General features: G+C 31.8%; 2 protein-coding genes across 2 annotated transcripts; one reads left to right on the top strand and one right to left on the bottom strand.

Annotated features, from left to right (window-relative positions):
• The first annotated feature begins 373 nt into the window (after positions 1-373).
• LOC126677866 (histidine-containing phosphotransfer protein 1-like) lies at positions 374-4,062 on the top strand. The gene is made up of 6 exons (XM_050372680.2): positions 374-461; positions 1,011-1,141; positions 1,860-1,928; positions 3,552-3,623; positions 3,707-3,779; positions 3,881-4,062. The coding sequence occupies exons 1-6, from the start codon at positions 402-404 to the stop codon at positions 3,923-3,925; spliced, it is 450 nt and encodes a 149-aa protein (XP_050228637.1). The 5' UTR covers positions 374-401; the 3' UTR covers positions 3,926-4,062.
• Positions 4,063-4,296: 234 nt separating this feature from the next.
• Positions 4,297-8,044, bottom strand: LOC126677865 (IQ domain-containing protein IQM3). Its single transcript, XM_050372679.1, has 9 exons — positions 7,619-8,044; positions 7,404-7,518; positions 7,020-7,085; positions 6,782-6,870; positions 6,427-6,514; positions 6,141-6,287; positions 5,940-6,032; positions 5,204-5,305; positions 4,297-5,038 (listed from the first exon to the last, which is right to left on the bottom strand). Exons 1-9 carry the CDS (start codon positions 7,918-7,920, stop codon positions 4,517-4,519), a joined length of 1,524 nt encoding a protein of 507 aa, XP_050228636.1. The 5' UTR covers positions 7,921-8,044; the 3' UTR covers positions 4,297-4,516.
• Positions 8,045-23,552: the final 15,508 nt, after the last annotated feature.

Raw genomic sequence — 23,552 nt, 5'->3', positions numbered from 1 at the left:
AAAATGCGTACAAAACCGAAATTAAATGTCTACATTGGTAAACACATCATTAAACTTACAAAAAAAAGGACAAACAAAACAATTTAGAGATGAGAAGGCTTTTTTTATCATTTCCTAAATAACAATTGTTAATTACTTGAGAGCCATTGAGCAGCACGTGTACAACTTCCGTTTATAAAAAGATTTAAGAAATAAATTGTGAATAATATAAAGACCTATTAATATTAAACTTAAAAAACACAAATAAATAAAAAAAAAATTAAAAGTATATAGACTTTTAAATGGGCAAAATCAATAAATAAATATTAAAAGTGACACGTGAAATTATAAAAGACCTTCTCACCTTGCTCTTATCATAACAAGAAGGTCTCAGTTTCCTTTGAAATTTGTTTAGCTTTGAGATGGCATTACCTGCTCTAAAAGCACAGCTCAACAACTTTGTCCAATCCTTGTTTGATGAGGTATATATTTCTAAACATACAATATTTTAGATTTTATCTTCTAATATTGCTTAAAAAATCTAGGAATATTTCTTTTTCAATTGAATGTTATACCTATTACCTTTTTAATTTAATTTTATAACATTTAAAAATATCGATCCGGTTAATCAAGAATCTCGCTTGTAACTATTATAGTATCTTTACGAAATTACTCTTCATTGAATTTTACATAAATGTTTTATTATTTTGTGTTATAAAGTTATTGAAACTCGTTCAATGAAATTTTTCTTATTGAAAATCATAAAATATTTAGTATTTACATAGAGAGCCCGGACACTTCATTCAATCAACGTGTCCCGTTTCGAAAACGTTTCGGATACAAAACTTTATTTTTTTTTACGTAGAAAACCTTATAATATCACTGTTTTGTCATGTTCGTATCCAAGTGTCCCGTTTTACCGTGTCCGTGCTATCTAGGTATTTACTATTTGTTCAAGTATTTTACAATTAAGGATTAATCGTCTCTCGTGCATGCACCTTATTTTATATGGTTGATGTTATAATGTACAGGGAATGTTGGATGGGCAGTTCTCTCAGATTCAAGCATTAAAAGATGAAAGTAATCCAGATTTCATAGTTGAAGTGATCACAACTTTCTGCAATGATGCTGAAAGGATCATTTCAGAACTTACCAAACATATGTAATTATTACTAAATTTGACACCCACAATTAATAGTATAGCATAAACTTTTAGGCAAAATTCATTCCGAGGCTCGTGTATTTTATCAATTTTATTTAGAAAGCTTCTATCGGAAATTTGTTCGCGTTCAGGTCTCTGTACTTACCCAATTTTGATTTATACGCTTTTTTGTTGGGACCGGAAGAAAAAAATTTGTAAGTAGAGGCATCAGAAAAATAAAAAAGGTACAAAAATCAAATATTAAATAAGTAGAGAATCTGGAAGAAAACATACATAAAATAGGAGCATTCAAAATTAAAAAATAAAAAGAATGTCGAAATGGATTTAGCAAACATTTTAGTTATCAACACTGTGTTTTCACGTTTTGATAGGGTTAATTGAATAATAAATTATAACATATTTTATAATTTTAGCGCAAACTAATAGTTTAATTAATTTAAAATATAAATTATTGTTTAGTTATTTTTTAATTTTAAAACAGGGTAATATTTCAATAAAACATTATTGATGGGGACGTCAGAATTTATACTATCATGCCATCAGCATTTTAATCATTAAATTGATTGGTGCTTCAAATTATTAAAAGAAATGTTTGTGTTTTAAATTGTTAAATTTGAAAGTTCGTGTTAAAATTATAAATAATTTTGAATTTGAGGATTTGTTTTGTAATTATCTTTATTCTTATTTTTGTTGAATATTAACTGATTTTAGCTTTCAGGAGTCAACAAAATGTTGAGTTTTCCAACTTGGAATCTTATGTTCATCAGCTCAAAGGAAGTAGCTCGAGGTAATTAACTCTATGTCTATAAATCCCTTTTGCTTGTTACAAATGCATGAATATGCAAAAATTAGTAGCCTGCTTTTCATTTTCAAGTTTCAACTTTTTTTTACCTAAAAATATTACTTTAACCGAATAATATTTTGGCTAAACATAATTTATTTTAGCATCAACTTGTAGCCAAAAACATAGTATAGCATTAGGGCTAAATTCATCCTAAACTCCTCATATTAATAATTTTTAAAACAGTTAATCCTCGACAAATGTTCTGCATTTAAATCGTTTCTTAATTATTAAATTTGTACATATGAGGTCCTTTTAAGTATACAACGCCGTCGTTTCATGGCAATCAAACCGATGCGCTTTTTAGAATTTTATCCATAAAAGGACCACTTGTATACAAAATAAATAATTAAGTAACTATTTAAATATAAAATACCTATTAAAAACTAAATGAAATAAAAGCTAATAATATAGAAACTTCACAATAAATTTAGCCTAATATTAGTTATATAGTTATATATTATGTCATCATATAAATAGATGGATTTTATATTACCAAAACTCATAAATTTTACTCACCTCATGAATTCAGTTTGATCAATTTATTGAAAATTTATCCAATTTTTTAAAATCGATGTAATATTTTATTAAAATTGATCCATCTGCATTATGTAAAATCTCAATTTACAACTCTTTTTCTTTAAATTTTGTTAAAATTATATATTCAATTGTCATATAGAAATTAAAACAATTTCGGAAAAGTGGATAGATTTTTTAAAATTTATCGAGTTAGGATAGATTTACAACATTTGAAAGGTTTTAAATTTCAAGATATTAAAAAAGGTAGACTTTTTAGTTCCATTAGACTTTTTTTATTTATGATAAACTATTAAACTATTTTATTATATTAAAATGAGAAAAGGTATAAAAATGGCCTTGTTGTTGTCTCTGAGGTGCAAAATTGACCTTAGTGTTGCCATAGTGGTGCACAATTGACCCTAACATCCTGAAAATTGAGATATCAAAATGAACCTAATGTTGTCAATGAAGAGTAAAAATTACCCTAACTCTTAGTTTAATGGTCTGATATAGCCCCATCTATCAAAGGGCTCTAAATTTCAAAGGCGTAGTTGATATGGCATGGCGCTTTCCAAACTTATATGAAGTCACAAGTTCAAATCATACTTATATATATAGCCGTTTAATATATTGAGTTTAGAATTTTACCTTTCTCAAAGGATATTATATCTGGCTAGAGCAGGAAATTAGCTTGGAGATACAAGGTTAAAAATATGGTCTTATAATTGAAATTCGTCCAAAACACCTCATACATCTTGTATCAAACAAAATAGTAGACCGTAAAAAAAATCAAAAGTATTTAAATTTTTGTATCCAATAGCGCTTTTAAGAAGTAAATGTAAGATGGGTTCATATGGTCAATTCTACAAAATTTTAGAAACAGAATTTTCAACAATTTCTAAATTAATCAAATAGAACTACTTTTTTTTTACAAGTTCCTCAAAATTTTGTAAAACTGTTTTCAACGAAACCAAGTAATGGATTCTAAGTTTTATTTTACTGTGATTTCTGATGGCATCATTATTCTTTATTCTGTGTTTGATTCCCCAGCATTGGAGCGCAAAGAATGAAAAATGCTTGTGCTGATCTTCAGCAAGCTTTCGATGACAAGAACAAGGGAAGGTAATTAAGAACCAAACTAAGAATTAGATAATAGTAATAGTACAAGTTTCTTTTCAATTTAGTACATTTTTATGTTCTTACAGGTGCCTGCAGGCCTTAAACATAATCACCTGTCAATATTTTCTTCTACGAGCTAAATTTGAGACTCTAGTTCAGGTAAACACAATTACATTTGTTGCCAATTTTGCATTGCTTGTTCTTCAATTCTAGCCTGTTTTTAGAAGTATATGCTAATTATAGTTTATTTGGTGCTACAGTTAGAGAAAAGAATATTATCCATTGAAGCCAACCAAACAACATGATAGCTACCATGCTGCTCCATTGATATAAGCTGTTGGAATTCTTACTTATTTCCTATGTAATTTAATCATCTTTGTATACACAGTTTGTTCTTTTCATTGGTCAAATTAATAAGGATTTGAATATTTCAATTTAAATCAAACCGAACCATTCGATTAGAGTTTTTTCAATTCAGTTTGTGCCGACATTTATTCTACTTTTAAAGCAAACCAAACTGAATAATCTTCTTTTCTTTTATAATGTCAAACCGAACTGGACCGAACTTATCAGTTCAATTCGATTTTTCGATTTAGTTCATCAGGTTTCAGGAAACTGTTCTGAAAATAAGAACATGCCTTTTCACGATATGCATCAACAACCACCCACTGACTCATTATCCATAACCCTTCACACTATGATTCAACAGAGTCAAAACACAACATAAGTTGGCCTACCTTAGCACCAAAATCTTGATCATACGACAATTAGCTGTCCCTATATGACCATTACAGATTCTAAGATTGCGAATTGACTATAAAATTTAATAATAATGAAACGCGGTAAAATAAGATGCTATTAGTAATGTGACATAAGGAACTGACTAGCTACCTACATTAGGCAGAAGGCATTAGAAGGAAATTTTCACCATCACCATTTGTACTGTCTGCAGTGGGTTCAGTCGTAGGTGATGTCAGACCACCGAATTGTCTGTAGTGAGACCGAGTGGGAGAGATTTTCGGAGATAAGTTTACGAATTCCAGAGCTTGTGCTCTAACTTCTGCTGGATAATCTGCAACACAACCGATTCTTGGACCAGCTCCTGTTGACCACTTCAGTGACAGCTGATTCCCCAGTTGGTATGATTTTGCTGCCTTCTTCGAATTGATTCTGTGCAAAATAGCCTTCTTCGGCACTTCAGCCCGAGGGCTTTGGAGTCCCCCCGATAAAGTTCTTTTGTATTCGCCTCTGGTTTCAGTTTGCTTAGCTTCTGGTGACATCGAGGTTGGAAGTGGCGGTTGTTCCATTGGAATTTCAATCATGGGAGGCTTCAACTTGCTGAGAGTTTCATTTAAAATCTTACTTCCACTTAATTTGGCATCATCATATGTATCAGAATCTTCACTTGCTTTGTTTATCTGAAAAAAAGAGACCGGTGCAAATGAGATTTATATGAAAATCCTACAGTCCAACTGTGACAAATATGACCAGATACGACAACAAACAGGCGTGGTCTACATTGGTGCTTCACTTGCTACAGTGTTCGTGTTTCTGGGACTTAATTAGTCGATGTAGGTGAATACCTGGACACCATCAAGGTTCACCCCATTGTCCTTGAGAAGGGATAGAAAGACTTCAAAGCTATCTTCTGTTGGCCGGTAATGACCACTATATGGAGAAATAGACTGCAAAAAGAAATATCAGCATCAGAAACTGCATCCAAGGAAGATGCAAACTAAAATTATATGGATACCATTGAATATACTTTCAAATATGAATTCTATTTCATTTTGCTCAGCAATCAACTGTATTTTTTTTGTGCAAATGCAAACACTTTCCAATAATCATTACCCTAATGTATATCGAGGTATCCTTGAATATTTCTAGTAGGCTATTGCGGCTACCAACCACCACTCTTATCTCTTATGAGTCGTTGGGGGTGACCAAGACATCAGTATACCCAGGATTTTTTCTCTTCGATGGGTATAAAGAGTGGTTGCATACTCTAGACCTTCCTATTTGATTAAAGCTGAAGATTTACCTTATTTACAAATGCAATAAGTTTAAAGATGGCTTTTTTAGTTTTTTAGTTTTTATCATTTGCCGAAGTGCCACTCAATATAATCTACTGTAGCGCATTCTAAGACCCTTTACTTTCCAAAGTATCCTATAGTCAGTTCAATACACAATCCTTGTAGCAGCAACTGATAGAATTGCCTTCCAAGTATTTCAAAATAGCGCAGAAGCATGTGACAAGCAACACTGGCTGTTGGAACTGTCTACCATTAATTTACCGTGGTTTATTCCTTAAAACCATACCTTCGGAACTCCATTCTCCGCCGTAAGCCTTCCCGCAGCTACCGTAGCACCCCCAGCCAAAAAGCTTGAATGATGAAACTTTCCTTTCTTTTTCTGCAACAAATTGATGATGTATCAACACATCAAAAGTAAGTGAAGCTTCAATATAAAGAAATTATAATTAACAAAAAAACCATTTTGCTATTTTAAGTAACCTTTTACCTCTCCACAATACAACCTCTTTGCAGTACTCAAGACAAATATCCACTTGGCTCCTTTTGACTCCCCGGATGCATCAAGGAGAATTCCAGTCTGTTTGTGAACAATTTTTCCCTCAATAATGCTATACTCGTAATGTTCTCTCTCTTGCTGATACGTAATCAAGTTAAAACGATGCAAAAGACGGGTCAGTAATTAGAAGCCAGATTATGCAATCTCATAATCAAACATGATTTTCCAATTTTACAACCGAGAACTAAGTCGTTCTTAATTAGAAAGAAAAACATACAGGTCCTAGATACTTAATGCACTGTTGTCGAAGCTTTGACTTTGGACAAGCTTCAAGATCAAGATCTTTGCCATCTCCAATGTCCAACCTGCAAAGAAGAATTGTAACAAGCTTCTGAGCAATTATAGGCCTCAATAAATCTGAAATTTCCTATCATATCATCATGGTTTGAAGGTAATAATACAGTAAATCTTGATTCTTGAAAATAAGGATTGGGTTATGTAGGACGCTAGCTATAGTTTAACCACCATAAAAGCAAATATTTGATCAAATTGGTACTTTAAAGAACAAGAATCATACACATGTAAGTCATTATTTTCACATTACTTTTAAAACAGTACTTGAGTAGACTTACCAATAAAAAAATGGTTGACCAGAATTTGTCCTGCACCACTCTTCGTAATACAAATGCAAGCTATGACCATAACGATGCCTTGGATCAATCTAAATCATCAAATATTGAATTCAAGAGAAGAAAAAAAACAAGTCACAAAATCAGGCCTGTAAAAATTATTGCAGATACGAGAAAGCAAAATAAAAATAATAAAATTTGTCAATTGTTTTATAATAAAAAAATAAAAGTAAGAAATTACGGCTTCAATCCAATGCTGAAAGGCCAGTTTTTGTGCTTTTGCGTCTTTGGATAGTCCCTTCCCAACCTGCCACAATCAAGTCCAAATTTTTCCACAAATAAAACCAATTATAAAAAAATATCTAAATTAAAAAATTGATCAATTTTCGTGTATCATAAAACGAAAGAAATAATTAAAAAATCTCTCAAGATTTCTTTTTAATTCTTTTGTTTTCGTAAGTGATTTGCGAATCAGACATGACATGTTAGCCTAAATTGTATGTTCATGTTAGGTCATTAAGTTCAATACTCAAATTTTCACTAATATTTTTACAAATGAAACTGTTCCGAATTGGATTTAATGAAATTTGAAAGAATTAAAAAAAATGAAAGAAGTAAAGCTGACCTTAGAAGCGTTTAAGCTCACGCGATTCCATCTAGAAACAGCAGTTTCTGGTTTGGTAAAATTGAAGAACGAAATTGTGCTGTGATTTAATCTCGCATAATCAATAGCCAGCCACCTTAATAACACCATAAATCACTCACTAAAATTAATTAACAAAAAAAAATATTAAAAAAGTTATCAAAACAGATAGATTTGGTAGAGCGAGGCAGGTTTACCAAAGCTCTTCAGCGATGACAGCAGAGTCAGCTAAACGACGCCGTGTCCGGTAACTCCGGTAAACCTTCTGAAGCTTAACAGCCGCCACGCTCTCACTAAACACGCCACCTGACGACGCTGTTTCCACCGCATAATGAGAGCTCTCGTCACCGGAATCCACCGCAGAGTCATCAGTCGACTTCTCCGGCATTTCAAATCCGTCACATTCCCGATCATCATTCTCCGGCGACGGAGGAAGCCGGAAATCACGAGAAATGTCGAGTTTGTTGAGAGAGTAAGAGAAATGAGATTCGACCTCCATAATTAATTAACTTACTAAAAGTAGTAAATTTCTTAAAATGAAATGATGAACAGAAAGAGAATGATTTAGAGTAAGAAGAGAGATTAAAGTGAGAAGTTGGATGAATATATAGTGAGGGAGTTTTCTTCTGTTGAGAGTTGTTTGTTTCCCGGGAACTCATAAAATTATTTTATTTATTTACTTTCTTGTAAAATTCCGTGTCCACGCGCATGTGCAGAAAATAAGATACGCTCGCTTTTTTTATTTCCCAATACTGTAATTAGCTTAGAATAATTATCTGAAATTACGTGCGAAAATGTTTTTTTTTGGGTTAATTTTATACTCCCTCCGTCCACTTTGCCTTTATCACACAGTTTAAGAAAAGCATTTATTATTCATGAATTTTGTAAAATTTTCCCTATTTTTCTTGTTAAACCCTATTTAATATAGGGTTCACTTTCAATTTTCTCATTAGTGGATTTTAAATAGGGGTAATATAGGAAAATTGAGTGTAAAAGTTAGTTACTTTTTGAAAGTGGACAAGAATTTTGGGACAAAAAAATTTCTCAAAGTGGACAACTCTATTGAGACGGAAGGAGTATAAATTTTAATTACGTTTATTATAAATTATCATATAAATCACCAACTTTTATTTTTATTGCAAATATGTAATTGAAGTTAAAATTCATTGTCTGCTCCATCAAATAATTGCCTTAATAGCTCTAATTAAAACAAAAAACATCATTCTTTTCCTTTTATCTTGTCGATACCAGTTGTCGAGTCAGAAAAATATATCGAATTTTCACATCGGTCATATATTTGTAACAAAAATGAAAGGCGATAATTTATATGACAGTTTTTTAAAAACGTGATTAAAATGAAAAAGTGTATAAGGGTGGTGGTAGGGGTGTGCATCGATTCCGTTCGGTCGGCTTGGTTTCAAAATAGTCATAACCGACTATACCGAATTTGTATAAATCCTCGACCGAACCGTATATATTTTAGTAGAAAACCGAAAAAATATTTAGCCGAAAATTTCTGTCGGTTCGGTGAGATTCCGGTGATTTTGACTTCGGTTTGGGCCTGACAAATAGATCCATTTTCATACCTAAAAATTCATATAAAAGCCTTTACAATTTGGTAAAAGCAAACTCTGAACTATTTTGCAGTACAAATAATATGCTATACTTATAAAATTGTCCATTTTATACTACAAGTCTACAAATACAAGAAGCATATGAATATTTTACTATAATTTCTGAATTGCTATTACATAACATGAGCATTTACAAATTACAATCAATGAATTTATTCTTACAAAAAACAATTGTATATCTATATGAACTGATAACTCAAAAATTCAATCACTTCTTCCAATTCAAGCATTAAATAAATGAGGCATGTAGACAGAATTTGCAAAAATTCAAAAGTGGCAGAGAGTATATAGTCAAACAGCAACTAGCAAATTCACACTACCAAAATTTCATTCTTTGTAAAATAAAAAAATTCAGTTTTAGATTAGATAAAATATACCAACTCATTCAACCAATTCAAATAAGCTACTAAAATGGTTTTTTAAAAAAAGGGGGCTCAAAATGATAAAATTGTCAAATCATTATAAGACGATCCTATTCGCACGGTTGCTCTGTGATTAAAATATACAGAGTCATCTCATGCAAACTAAAAGACCTTATGTAGTTCAGATTTTGAAGTGGTGAAAGTTTCATCACAGCCCAAAAAAAAACTAAGAAGGTAATCAAAATAAATTAAGTTTGAGTAGCAATGTCTTTTTATAAATAGAATCAGAAAACATAATTTTGTCTTAAGGATCCAGAAATAATACATTTTAAAAGACTTAAATTAAACATTCAGAATTCGACACAAAAGTTCAAACTTAAAAAACTTAAAAACTTTAAAAATTCAAAAGCATTATATAATTAAAAACAGAAAAGATTGAAAAATTTAGAGTTCAAAATTTTAGAATTGAAAAAATTGACAAAAAATAGAGAATGAGTTGAACACTTTACAATTTCAAAATGAGACATTATCAGTCTGCCTTCCACCACCATTTCAGTTCAGGACTTCAGGCTTTTCAGTAGCCTCTTAGGATTCACATCAGAATCGCAATCAAAACAAGGACAGAACCAAAAGTAGGGACAAAACAAACACAATATTGTTATGCTTCCACCAAAATCAAAAATAGATCACCAAAATAGTCTAACTTCAAGTTGAAGGACTCAATTCAGTTTGGCAAATCTGCATTTAACAGAAAAAATAAATCAAGCTTCTACGCTTCAGAACATAAAAAATAAATTGTTGCACAGAATACACTATATTCCGCATCCAGATAACTAGACCAGCCCTGGGATTCGTAACGTATTTCTGAGGACCTTAATTAGTCCCTACAAATATTTTTCTTATTGAAATCATTACATACATATCTCTTTTTAGGCCGTTTTTGATTTATTTTACGTGTTTTATTAATTATCAGTTTTATGGGCTTATTTACATGTTTTCCAGTCGTTTTGCATGTTTTCCATCAAAATCTGAATCCCGACAGACCGGAGAGTTGTGGCTCCACCGCCATATTGAATTGGCGCCAACTCTAGTTCAATTGGCTCCATAATCTTGCTCCTTCAGCACTTCCAATTCTTTGATCCTGATCTCGAATCTTGTTTTTGCGTTTCCGGGCTCATTCGGCTTCGGAATCGCTCCTCGTTTTAGCCACTAGACATCTAATTAGTTTTAGGTTATTTTTATATAATTTCCTGAATCTTTCCTAGTCAGCATGCTGCCACCACATCAGCAATGGCAGCATGGTGCCATGTCATCGATGGCATCATGGGCCATGATGCCAAATCTTCAGGCCAACAACTTGTCTTAGAGTCTTCCATTTGTTTGGAGTCCGAATTAACCTCTATTTGGACTAATATACTCGTGCCTATTAGGGGAACAACTTTTGTGTTTTGACCAGATCCCGAATCTAACTATATATTGATAGATAAATGACAAATAACCTCCATATGCTCTAAAATGAGGTTTAAAAGTATTTATTACCTTGTATGTATATCAATTGTTGTATTGAGCATGTTGAAAATGTTTATTGCTTTGAGTATATGTACAAATCCAATATTAATAGGATGAATTAAATAGAGTAAGTTTTCTCCAATCACAAATTTTACCTCTAATTCTAAGTATGTTTTTCTCCAACCATAAACTCTATCTCTAACACTAAGTATTAAGTACTTTTTTTACAACTTAACTCAAATTGAATTTTGTTTATATATTCATTCTGAAATAGAAATAAATAATTTTTATGAATAATAAAATAATAAAACTTAAATAAATATCTTTACCATATAATAGTATATTTTACTAAATAAAATTGAATAAATATTTAAAACATTAATATATAAACAAACCTTATATTTAAATAAAGGTAAAAGGATCATTTATGATCCTAAGATTTGGTTTCAGAATCAAAAAAGCACTCAATGTCTGAAAAAGTTCAAATATGCCCTAACGTCTTGAAAAATTCAAACATCAGGCCCCCAATATCTTATTTATAAGTCAAAATTATGGCCTGGTTGTTCACTTTTTAAGACGTTGGGGGCATATTTGAACCGTTTTGAACGTTGAGAGCTTGCTTGATTAGGGGCATAAATGACTCTTTTATCTTAAATAAACACACATACTAAACATTACACAAAAGTAATAAAAAATATAATAATAATAAAAGTATAATTATCTACTAATTTTCGGAACTAGTAATTTGCTCTCATAAATATAATAATAGAAATATAAAATTATGAAATTATAATATTTGAATATACTATTTTGTTATAGGATAAATGTACAAATTAATGTTAATGAGTTAAAGAGGTAATTTGTAAAGTTAGAAAAGTATAAACTAATCCTTATAAAATAATGGATAATAAAACTCTGGGTAATGGACACTGGAGTACCCAAACTATAGCTATATTTCATTCTGATTACTGAATTTTGATTTTTTTTCATTTTGGTAAATAAATTTTAAAATTATTTCAACTCAGTTTATTAGGGCAAAAAAAATGATATGACAACTGATTTTTGTAATTAAATTAAAAAAACAATTTGATAGCTAAATTGCAAAGAAATCAAAATTTGATATAAAATTGAAGAGTTTGATAATCAAATTGAAAAAAAATTAAATTTAGTAATTAAAATGAAAAAGAAAAATCAAAGTTTTGTAATTAAAATAAAATATACCGAAAGTTTAGATACCTATATTTATTATCTGTGATATTCTATATATAAAGTAAATTGTTCAAAATTGTGAAATAGAATAAGTTATAGAGTTTCGTTGAAGTTAATTTACATTAAACTAGGGGTGAGCAAAAACCGAACCAAACCATTAATCCGATCCAAAACAATCCGAAATTAATTTTGGTTTGGTTAAAATGGATTGGTTTGGTTTCAAATTATAAAAAAGTATGGTTTTTGGTTTTGGTTTGATTTCAACTAGTGGTTAACCGAACCGACCGAAAAACCGAAGTTTACAATAATATTATTTTTATTAATATTTATATATGTTTAAATAAATATAAATTTATTTATTGAAATATTTATATAAAAATATAATATGTATGTATAGATACATATATGAAAATAAAATCTATAAACTAATACACACATATAAGTAAAAATTATTATGCATAATTATAATTATTACGTATAATTATATATAATTTTTATCTAAATTTATATTAACCAAACCGAACCGAAACCGATGTTAAAGTTTGGTTAACCGAACCAAAATTTTATATAAATATTTAGCGTGGTTTGGTTTTGGAATTTACTAAATCAAACCAAACCGAACCGAACCATATTCACCTCTACATTAAACTATAAAATCAATTCATTTTTAGAATTGGGTCGGAGATATTTGGAGTGTTTGCCATTATTTTATGTGGTCAAGGAAATATATGATTACACGCGCCCGTTATCGCAATTCTTACTGTTGGTATTTCACATTTGATATTAGCATGCTTCACAAAAGTCACCCGGTTCTTTTTGCAAATTGTTAATTTTATTTTACAAATAGATTGGTCAAGTGATTTTTTGGATGCCAAGTCAGTAATAAAAAAGTTTCAATAAAAAAAATTGAGATATGCTTTCCAGGTTCTATTAATTTTTATTTTCTATGGCAATTATTTATTTTTCCTATTTTTTTTTAAAAAAGCTGTTGTAGCTGAGGTGGAATCAGAAAACTATACTCTAGTCTAGTCCATAATTGGTTGAAGATGTGCATGAGATCGAGACGGAGCCAAGAGTCAGGGGCGTAGGCGGTTCGGTAAAATTAAGAATTAATAAAACTCTCTAATCAAACCAAAAATCGAAAATTTCAAAAATAAAATTTTGTATACTAAAATTTAACCCGTTTCGATTTAAATTTTATATTTTTCGATACAATTCGGTTCAAAAAATTTAATTCTAATAATTCAATATTGTTAAATATGAATATCATTAAATCTACGGATATTAGTTTAAATGTAGTTATAGATGTAAACTCATAAAAAGAAGTAAATACTTTCGATTAGACATATGCCAAAATTTTAATAAATTAATACGCCAATGTATATTCATTAAAAGTAAATCTATGATCACTTCTTTTTTTTTCACCAGACAATGTCAATCCTTTCCATTTTATAAAATTGCGATTCTAACCAAAAATTTAATAAATTAATATGCTAATATAACACCATCATTTGGTGAAAAAAAATATTTTGGCGCTAGAAACTGTAAAAATGAAAAGTTGAGCCTTTTACCAAATTTTAGGAGTTGTACTTTTTTTTTACAATCACAATAATCTTCCATTAAAATCAAGCAGTTACAAGTGTAAGAATTTAGAAAGGTATTAGCCGTTTTTAATAACCTGACATAGAACAAGAAGAAAAGCCTTGTTCGCAGATCGTCTTACAAAATCAAAATCAAAATTACATAACTGCTCTACTATTATAAGAATTCCATTTTTCGTTGTCTAACAAAATGTATATAAAATTCAAAGCAAATTTATCCCAATGACATCTGAATCTATCATTTGGCGCCATATGTGGGAACTCCCGAAATAAATTTCACTGATCAGGTTCGAATATGGAGGATACGAGCAAAGACGCAACAGGACAAGCGACCAAGGAGAAGGATACTGTACCCAACGATACTAGGATGTCAAATGAAGACAGCCCCCGCACTCCCATAGCCCCAGAGGCAACCGGGAGGTCGGGAATCTTCTTTCAGGGATTCGAAAGCCCAACTCCCGCAACGGGAAGCGAGCTCAGTCAGGACCTTCAGGAATCTATGGGAAGAACAATGGCTGGAGAAATGAGGCGTTTCAGAGAAGAAGTGGCCACGATGGTTGAAGAAGCAACCGAATCAATCAGGTCACAAACCCCCAACGGGAAGCACTAGAATAGCGGAGAGAAGGGGACAAACGGAACATGAAAAGACTAAAACTGGAAGGAAAGGATCTGGAAGTGATTACCGTGGAGGACAGCGAAAGGGAGGAAGCAGATGTGCCCCCTCGTAGACGTTTGGAAATTAGAACGAACAACGTGGACTTGAAGGAAATTCAAAGACTCGTTTCAGAGGCAATGCAGAGAGTGGCCGAAGAAAAGTCAAGAGAACGTGTCCAAATCAGTAGCTTGACAGACAAAAAGTCACCCTTAGCGGTAAGCGTGTTGTTAGAAAAATGGCCGGAAAGACTCAAGATACCCAACTTTGACAACTTCGACGGAACGGATGTCCGGAAAGCCACGTCACCAAATACTATAACAAGATGGTCTTGCTGGACGTCTTATATGCAATACTGTGCAAAACATTCTCAACCACACTCAGCAACACAGCGCAACGATGGTACAATAGCCTGAAGCCCGGATCGATAGCCACTTGGAGACAACTGAACAAGGAATTCATGATAAGGTTCTTCATGAACATTCCACCTAGAAGAAGTTCGGAGGAACTCTACAGATGCAAGCAAGACGAAGGAGAAACGCTAAGGGCGTACATCGAAAGATTCAATAACGAAGCCATGAAAATTGAAGACCTCAACAATGACACAATGATGCATGCATTAAAGAAGGGTACTCGGATGGGAGTGCTAGGCGACAAGGTAAGTTAGAAGAAACTAAAAACCTACCAGAAGGTCATGGCAGTAGCTCAGAAGTGTATCAACGTGGACGATGGAAGAAGGCAGAAAACCAGCAAAACGTCAAGGAAGGAAGAAAGCAAAGGAAGCGCTTCCCGATCCCAGCCGTCACACTCACGAAAGGATTATGGCACGAGCCACCACAGCATCAACAGGTATACACCATACGAAGAAAGTAATCATTGGAAAAACGACTACAGGTATACCGGTGACTATCGAGCGAGGTATGGTGATAGGGCGGAAGCATTCACATCGCTGAACACCACAAGGGTGAATGTCCTGATGTGGGTCAAAGAAAACAGGACACCAGTGACATGACCCAGGAAGATGATCCATAGAACTGGGACAAGAGATAAAAACCGGTACTGCAAGTTCCACGAAGACTGGGCACGACACAGAAGAATGTTACAACTTGAAAAAGGAGATAGAAAAAATGATAGAATCAGGAGCACTAAGAAAATTCACAAGCCATAAAGAAGACAAGGAGCATAGAAAAGAAGGAACGGACAAGGATGAGAAGAAGGAGGAGGAAAGGGGAAGAAAGAAAGAAATCGCAGGAGTCATCAACGTCATCGTTGGAGGGAAGAGCATGAAAGAAAGCCGAAAAAAAGGTTAAGAGGAGAGATAATGTAGGTAGCGGAACAAACATGAAGAAGGGCGGAAACAACAAAAGTAATCACGTTCTCAGCTAAAGACAGAACATATGTGAAAGGACCGCACAACGATGCGCTGATGGTGGAAGCAATCATCAATAACTTCATGGTTCTGAAATTGTTGATAGACGAAGGAAGTGCCATGAACCTAATGACGTGGGAGACATTCAAAGGAATCGGCAGGGAACAAGGAAAGCTCAAACATTGCCCAGTGCCGATAGTAGGGCTCGGAGGAACCCCAATCCAACCCAAATGCCTGGCGGAACTGATAGTAGAATTTGAAAGAGGAGGAAGAGAGACGAAGGAAATCAAAATGCAGTTTTCAGTGGTCGACATGCCACTGACTTACAATGGAATACTGGGAAGGCCGTTCCTATATGCTTTAGGAGCGATCACCAGCATCTGCTACCTAACCATGAAAATACCAAGCGCAGAGGGGGTTATCATCGCAAAAGGAGATCGGGAGGTGGCCGCCAAATGCTACAACATCGCTATGAAAGAAATAGAAGGATAAAATGTTACTACAAGAAAAGCATCAAAGACAGAAGGCCAAAGAAATAAAGACAACATCCTTCATTTTTGTTATAGTTAAAATTCTCCATGTCGATCTTAATACTATCAAAATTCTCTTTTTATCCGAGTAGCAAAATGCAAAAAATATATACACAACAAACAACAACAATCAAAAAATGCAAACAAATGCCACAAACAAGCGACAAAACAAATACATATCTCATAAGACAACGGCGAAAAAAAGAGGTACATACCTCCTAAGGCAACGACCAAAACAAAAGAGGTACATACCTCGTAAGGCAACGACCAAAACAAAAGAGATACATATCTTCTAAGGCAACAGCCAAACAAAGGAGGTACATACCTCCTCACGAGCATCGGACAACCAAAAGCAATACATATCTTCAAAAGATATAGACAAAGGAGATACGCACAACTCCCATAGATAAACAACGAAATAAGAAAACAAGAAAAATGATTAAGCCAATAAAGAAAAACAGCATGCACAAAAAGTTGCACACCCCATAAGGACAAGATCAAGCAACAGGAAACATAAATAAGAAAAGCCAATTAAAAAATAATTGAAGTATTATTAAGACAAACGTGCGGCACACAAGGAGGCCACACTCTCCAAATAAAAAAAACAAAACTCCAATTAAACCCCACCAGACGAAGAAGGCAAACTCCCAGGAACCAAAGACAAGGGAGCAGGGGAGAGAACAACCGAAGAAGAATCAGGTGAAGCCAAGCCCACAACCAAAGGAGGGACGGTGGATACAATCCTGGACAAAGGATAAGCACTAACGGGAGCATCAATAGCAGATTTGTGAGCATCAAGTGCGATAAGACACTGATCACGAAACTGAACCAGATCGAAATAAAGAAAGGAGAGATCCGCCACTGGATATTCCCTCAGAATAATCGACCTAATAGATTGGCGATAGTGCTGTAACATCAAAGGAACTACGCTAGAAGCCTCCTCCAATTGGTTCTCCCAAACTTGGTTATGCAGCTCCAAACATGAGCGCTCTGACTCCACCTCTGCCCGATCAAGACGGGCATTATTCAAAGAAGCCTCCAAGTCCGCAACATGATCCTCCCACAAAGTAGCAGAATGGTGCAAAGACTCTACCTGTTTACCACGTTGATCAAGCTGCTTCTCCAACGCGGTGGGCACAACGGTTTTGTCTCGAAGCTCGGTCTTCAAAGAGCCATTAGAAGCCTTCAAAGAAAGGAGCTTCTCTGACTGCCGCTTGTGCGACTCTCGCAGCCTCTTCACAAGCGCCGACATCTGCTCAAATTGAGAATCGACATCCGACCGAGAATGAGTATATGCCTAAATACGAGTCCTATCGTCCTCCAACCGACGAACATCGTCGAGAAGAGGAAAACAGGTGGCATAAATGGATGGCGCACCTCCCACGCCAGGAACCTGACCAGCAACAGACACCAGACATTGGCTCCAAAGGTAGCCAGAAACCGCGTTTTATATATGGTTGGAATCAATAGGAGAACCATACATAAAAGGTATTTGTTTTCTTATAGGGTTTCATCTGGTTCCGTATTTGGATGCATAAAAGGTATTTGTTTTGATTAATTACTTAAGTATTGTATGAACTCGCTCAGCGTTAGCTGACCCCCCCCCCCCAACAGTGTCTTTTTCAAGTGAAAGTATTTTGAAGTATCAGACTTCCATTCTTATTTCGGGAGTCTGCAATTGTTTTAAAAGTATGATCAGAAGTAAGATTTACTTCCTAGTACTGCAGTAATTAGTAGATGTTTATATATGAGTATTGTTTTGATTTCAAACAGTTTTGGTTGTTAAACTCTGATATAATATATATGAAAAATGTTTATAAACCTTGTTTTATCCGTTTGAATTCTGTCCCAATTACCCATGAGTATAATTGGCTTTTGTTATGATATGACATGGTTCAAACAGAGCAATGCTGAAATAATGTGTCGCATTATAAGATCTTGGTTTCTAAGATGATTTCGCATCGGTTTTCAGGCACGATTGTATCATGAAAAGAGGTTTTTTTAGAAACGTTTTATGTTTGTTTTGTGAAAACTTTATATTCGTTTTTAGGTTTGCTACGGGTTTTGGAGCTAACACTCCCATTCCCTAGCGCCGGTCTCGACTCGAGATTTCGTGTCGTGACAAAATGCACCAGAGATATACTAAAAAAACGGCAAAAATACACCAAAAAACATGACTAAACAAGAAAAATACCAGAAATACATTGTCAATACATCATAAATACACTATAAAGTAAATACACCATAAAAACTGCAAATACACCATAAATCATTCGTTGTTTACAAAATCAGTAGATCTACAATAATTTATTTACAATAAAGAATCTATGAATAAAAATAAGACAAAATAATTATATGAACGATAAAGAATTGTATAAACAACAAATAATAGATCTACAATAATTTATTTACAAAATATTTAAATCATCACAAAAAAGCTAAAAAATTATGAAAAACCTAAAAACGATGTCGATAAATCCATTGCGCGAATAAAAGTGACGAACAGAAAAGCACGAACGAAAGAGAACGGAAGAGACGAACGGAAAAGCGACCAGAAGAGAAGAGAAATCCACAGGAAGCGCGAACGGAAAAATGAACGGAAGAGACAAAAGAAAAAGCAACCGGAAAAGACGAACGAAAAATCAAACGGAAAAGAAGAGAATTTTGAGAAAAATAGAGAGAAGAGATGGTGTAGCTATGTAAAATTTTGACCTAATATAAGATAAAACTTCTATATATAGTAGGGTATTTTTGTAAATATGTTTGTTATTAGAGTAGAGTGAAAAATTATGAAAATATGGTGTAAAAAATTATAAATGCTTTTTAAAATAGTGTATAGACAAATAATCCTTAATGATTATGTGAACCTCATTTCAAAAAAATAATAGTGATTGTGTGCACCCAATAGTATTAATTATGTGAGAAATTTTTAGATACTCAGTCTACCACATCATCCATGTATTAAATCTATTATAACACGTCATTAAAACAATAACAATCTTACAATATTACTATTTAAATGTGTAAATAATTAACACACAAATTTACAAGATTGTTATCATTTTAATAACGTGTTATAATGTGATAGGTTTAATTCATGGATGACGTGGTGGACTAAGTCTATATAAAAGTTTCTCTAATTGTGTATATTATATTTATAAGAAAGTTTTATGTAGACTCTGTCCACCACGTTATTCATAAATTAGGTCTATCACATTACACGTCATTAAAATAATGCGAATCTTGTAAATTCGTTTATTATTTATTTATACAATTGTATAAAAATATTAAAAGATTGCCATTATTTTAATGACGTATTATAATGTAATAGATATAGTTTACGGATGACCTGGTAAACTGAATATATCTAAAAAAAAATTCTATATGTATATAATTTTACTTTACTTAATACATCGTAAAAGTCAACCAAATCAATTGACTATATATATGTCAAATACTAATAAAAATATTAATAGTAGAAAACGTTTTCTAATACAGAAATACTATAATTTTTAGGGTGTTGCAATGACATTTGTTCTTTCCCGCGTCAAGGTTGTGTAAATATTAAAACTAAAATAAAAGATTAAAAAAATTAATTAATTTTTTAAATTGAATTAGGTATTACTAGTATCAAATTATACATGTGTGAACGTATTGTATGCATGGGTGCAAGTCTATTTTAGTTTTTTCTTATGGAAAGGAATAATACCATTAAGATAAATATTACCATTTTCTTAAAAAAAAAAAACATTACCATTGTTGAGCAATGTAAAATTATAAATATAATACTTTCTAAACAGATATCAAACAACTTAATTCTCTGAAATTAAAATTTCTCAAGTTCATTTGAATTTGAAGGGGTCATATTTATAATCTATATCGTTTATTATAAAATAAATAGCGTAGATTAATTTAAAAATATAATTTTTTAAATTAACACCGTTCATTTTTTAATGAACGATGTATATCGTAAACACGACCCCTCAAATTCAAAATAAATTTAAAGAAATCTCAATGCAATTCTCTCTCTGATCTTACAATAAATATTATTCAAAATTCGTCAATTAAAAATATAAGATATATATTATTTAAACTGTCAAATTAAGGATAAATCCTCTGAAAATATCAAACTTTTGCGATTTTTATCAGTTATGACCAAATAGCTATAAAAGAAACATAATATACAAAACGGATTATATTTGCTGATTTTAAAGGTTTGGTCATAATTGACAAAAATCTCAAAATTTGGTTTTTTTAGAGGGATTGGCCAATTAAAAATAGAGTTATATTTTTCTTAATAATTGGAGATAATAAAACGTTTATGGGAGAAATTGAACTCACGACCTATCAGTTTGTTGTTCGTCGCTTATAGCGTTTGAGATATAGCTAGTTGGTAGAAAAAAATTATCCTTAACAAATACAGTAGAGAGTTCTTAAAATTAAATCAGATTTAGTATTTTTTTTTAGATAAATATAGATCTTACCATAAAAAAAAATCCAAGAAAAGGATGAAAAAGTAATAAAAATTATAAGTAATAAAATGTTTTTGTTTTAAAAAGAGATAAATTATATATTTCTATCAATTAATATATAATTTATTATAAACAAAAACATAAACAAAAAATAAAAAAGTATATCATCAATGAAAAAGTCGATAATGACTACACAAAAATTCAATTGTAAAAAACATAATAATAAAATGTTAAAAGAAAAAAAAGCAGCTAGAATTCTACAAGTAATACAACATTTATTCAAATAAAGATTAATTTTAATTAGTTCACACTTACTTCTTTTTTTTCCGTAAGTTCACACTTACTAAATAAAACTCATGTTTTTCTTTTGGAAATATACATAATAATTTTATGTGAGACCATGTGATTTTTCTTTCTGACGTTGGTCGTTTTTCTTTTCGCCTACCTTGACTACAAGTTTTATAATAAAGTACATGAGTGATATTAATTACTCCTTATGTTTTTTTTTTTAATATTGACAAAACAAATGTTAACATTTCATTTTAGAGATGTAAATATAATATTTAAAATTTTACGAAACAAATTATAACTTTTTCAATTTTTATAAACTGTAGCTCAAGACGCTTTTTAGCTACTACTTGCTTATGTGGCAACTATATTATTGATATATTAAATTTCAACGTTTAAAATTTTACAAATAAAATCTCAACGCTTCGCATCTATGCAACTTGTAGTCTAAAAAAGATGACAAAATGGCTGTAATTAGAACTTGAGCTACAATTTGCAAAAATTGAAGTGATTTGTTTCGTAAAATTTTAAACGTTAGACTTAAATCGCTAAAAAGGTGAAACGTTGGGATTTGTTTCGCCAATATCCCTTTTTTCTTTCTTTGTATGAGATACATGAGGTGTTCTGAAAGACTCTCAAATATAAGATGACACATTTAAACCTTTTATATTCAGACAAATTTTTATTAGAGTCGGATAAATTTATTTAATCAACTATATTTATTTCTAATTATTTGTCTTTTTTTAAATTGAATATGGTTTTAAGTATATCTTTCAATCTATCTATTTTTAATATATGACTCTATGAGTCAATTTTTAATATATTTATTAATTAATAAGATTATATTAGGCTTAATTACCAAAAAACAATCCACCTTTTAGCCCATTTTCAAATGCACCCTAACGTTGTAATTTTATCAGTTGTACCCAAATTCGCACCTTTGAGTTTCAAATTCGTATATTTAGGCTTATGGCAAATTGCTTTGGCGACGCGCTTTCACCGAGTCCCCAGGGGATCGACCTTTTGGGAATTTAGACGAATCTCCCTTTGATCTTCAAGCATAGCGAATCTCATGGACTCGGTTGTTGATATTATCAGGCTTTCGCTTTTTGGGCGAGTGCTAGAATTCTCCTATGTGGTAGATCATATGTGACTTGGCTCCATTATAGTTATGCTGGAATTCGATTTCCATCATAACTGATAAAACCTGCATAGGTTTAGTATTTTATTAGAATTAACCCTTTAAAAACGTGATTAAAATGAAAAAACATGTAAAGGTGATAATTTTATATAAAAATGATGTAAATTAAATTCCAGCATAGTTATAATGGACCCGAGTCGCATATAAACAAAAATTTGAAAGTACAAAGACTAGATAAACAAAAATTTGAAAATATAAATATCAGATAAATTAGAATTTAAAAGCACTAAAATTTATTGAATAAAAAAACTTAACCTTTTAATTCGGATTCACTTAATCATTTTTTTCACGTGATAACGGTAACAGCAATTGAACGCGTGCGTGGTGATCCGTCTAAAAAGGGACCTATAAAATAAAATTCGTGAAGTATAGAGATCTAATAAATATAAAACTTTGGGAAAAAAATCCGATAAATAAAAAATGAAAATATAGAAACTTCAAAATAGATTTAGCCATTTAAAATTAATTATTATACTCTAGATTAAAATGAGGCTCTGGTGTAATTTTTATTAAATTGATTTTTATTATTTATTTTATAATAAACGATGTACATCGTGAATTTGATCTCTTCAAGTTCATTTGAATTTGAGGGAATCCCAATCCAAGGCTCTGCAAACATATAGTTCTAAGGATTTATTAAATCCATTAAAAAGATTTTTTTAAATTTAATCAATATAGTTTTAAGGATATTTTTGAATTCTTTAATTATTAAAGAGGAATTCTTAGCATTTGTGAAAATATATTAAATCTACGATTTTAGCAGAAATCTATCCATTATATTGGTCTGATTTTTTTCATTAAATATAATGAGTAGTGCTATATAACCCTCCTTTTTAACCCACCTTCTTTAACCTAGCTGACGTGGCAACAAACTAGCGGATGCATTAAAAGTTGTTTTTTGAAATATACATTTTTGGAGGATAATTGGACGAATTAAATGCTGCCACGTAAGGAGGGACAATGAAGGAGGTATACAAAATAGTGGGTTAAATAGCATTTTCCAAATATAATATAATGAGTCAATGACAAATAAAATTGATATGATTCATAGACAATAGCCTCTCAAAATCTAATAGTACAATAATATGACATTAAATAAAGTCTAAGAGTCAAGATATTATTTTTTGGGGAATAAGATTTTCAGTGCACGTCCTCAACGGTCGTACAGAGAGCATCGACCACATAATCAAATAACGCTCTTTTTAGAGAAAAATCAAATAACGTTATATGCACGGCTTTGACCTCAAAAAATTTAACATCCCTCAGTTGAATAAAATTATAACTTACTAGAAGTGATTCATCTT

This window comes from Mercurialis annua, linkage group LG4 (assembly GCF_937616625.2).
Source record: "Mercurialis annua linkage group LG4, ddMerAnnu1.2, whole genome shotgun sequence".
In the NCBI taxonomy this organism is placed as follows: domain Eukaryota; kingdom Viridiplantae; phylum Streptophyta; class Magnoliopsida; order Malpighiales; family Euphorbiaceae; genus Mercurialis; species Mercurialis annua.
This window is presented reverse-complemented; position numbering and strand designations above follow the sequence as displayed.

What these genes read in the sequence shown, in the direction of transcription:
- LOC126677865 (XM_050372679.1), bottom strand. Translation starts at nt 7,920, where the DNA reads ATGGAGGTCGAATCTCATTTCTCTTACTCTCTCAACAAACTCGACATT. An exon ending in TGAGCTTAAACGCTTCTAAG is followed by an intron (nt 7,086 to 7,403) that starts GTCAGCTTTACT and finishes TGATTGTGGCAG; the next exon opens with GTTGGGAAGGGACTATCCAA. An exon ending in AGAGGTTGTATTGTGGAGAG is followed by an intron (nt 6,033 to 6,140) that starts GTAAAAGGTTAC and finishes AATTTGTTGCAG; the next exon opens with AAAAAGAAAGGAAAGTTTCA.
- LOC126677866 (XM_050372680.2), top strand. Translation starts at nt 402, where the DNA reads ATGGCATTACCTGCTCTAAAAGCACAGCTCAACAACTTTGTCCAATCC. An exon ending in TCAGAACTTACCAAACATAT is followed by an intron (nt 1,142 to 1,859) that starts GTAATTATTACT and finishes TTTAGCTTTCAG; the next exon opens with GAGTCAACAAAATGTTGAGT. An exon ending in AATTTGAGACTCTAGTTCAG is followed by an intron (nt 3,780 to 3,880) that starts GTAAACACAATT and finishes TTGGTGCTACAG; the next exon opens with TTAGAGAAAAGAATATTATC.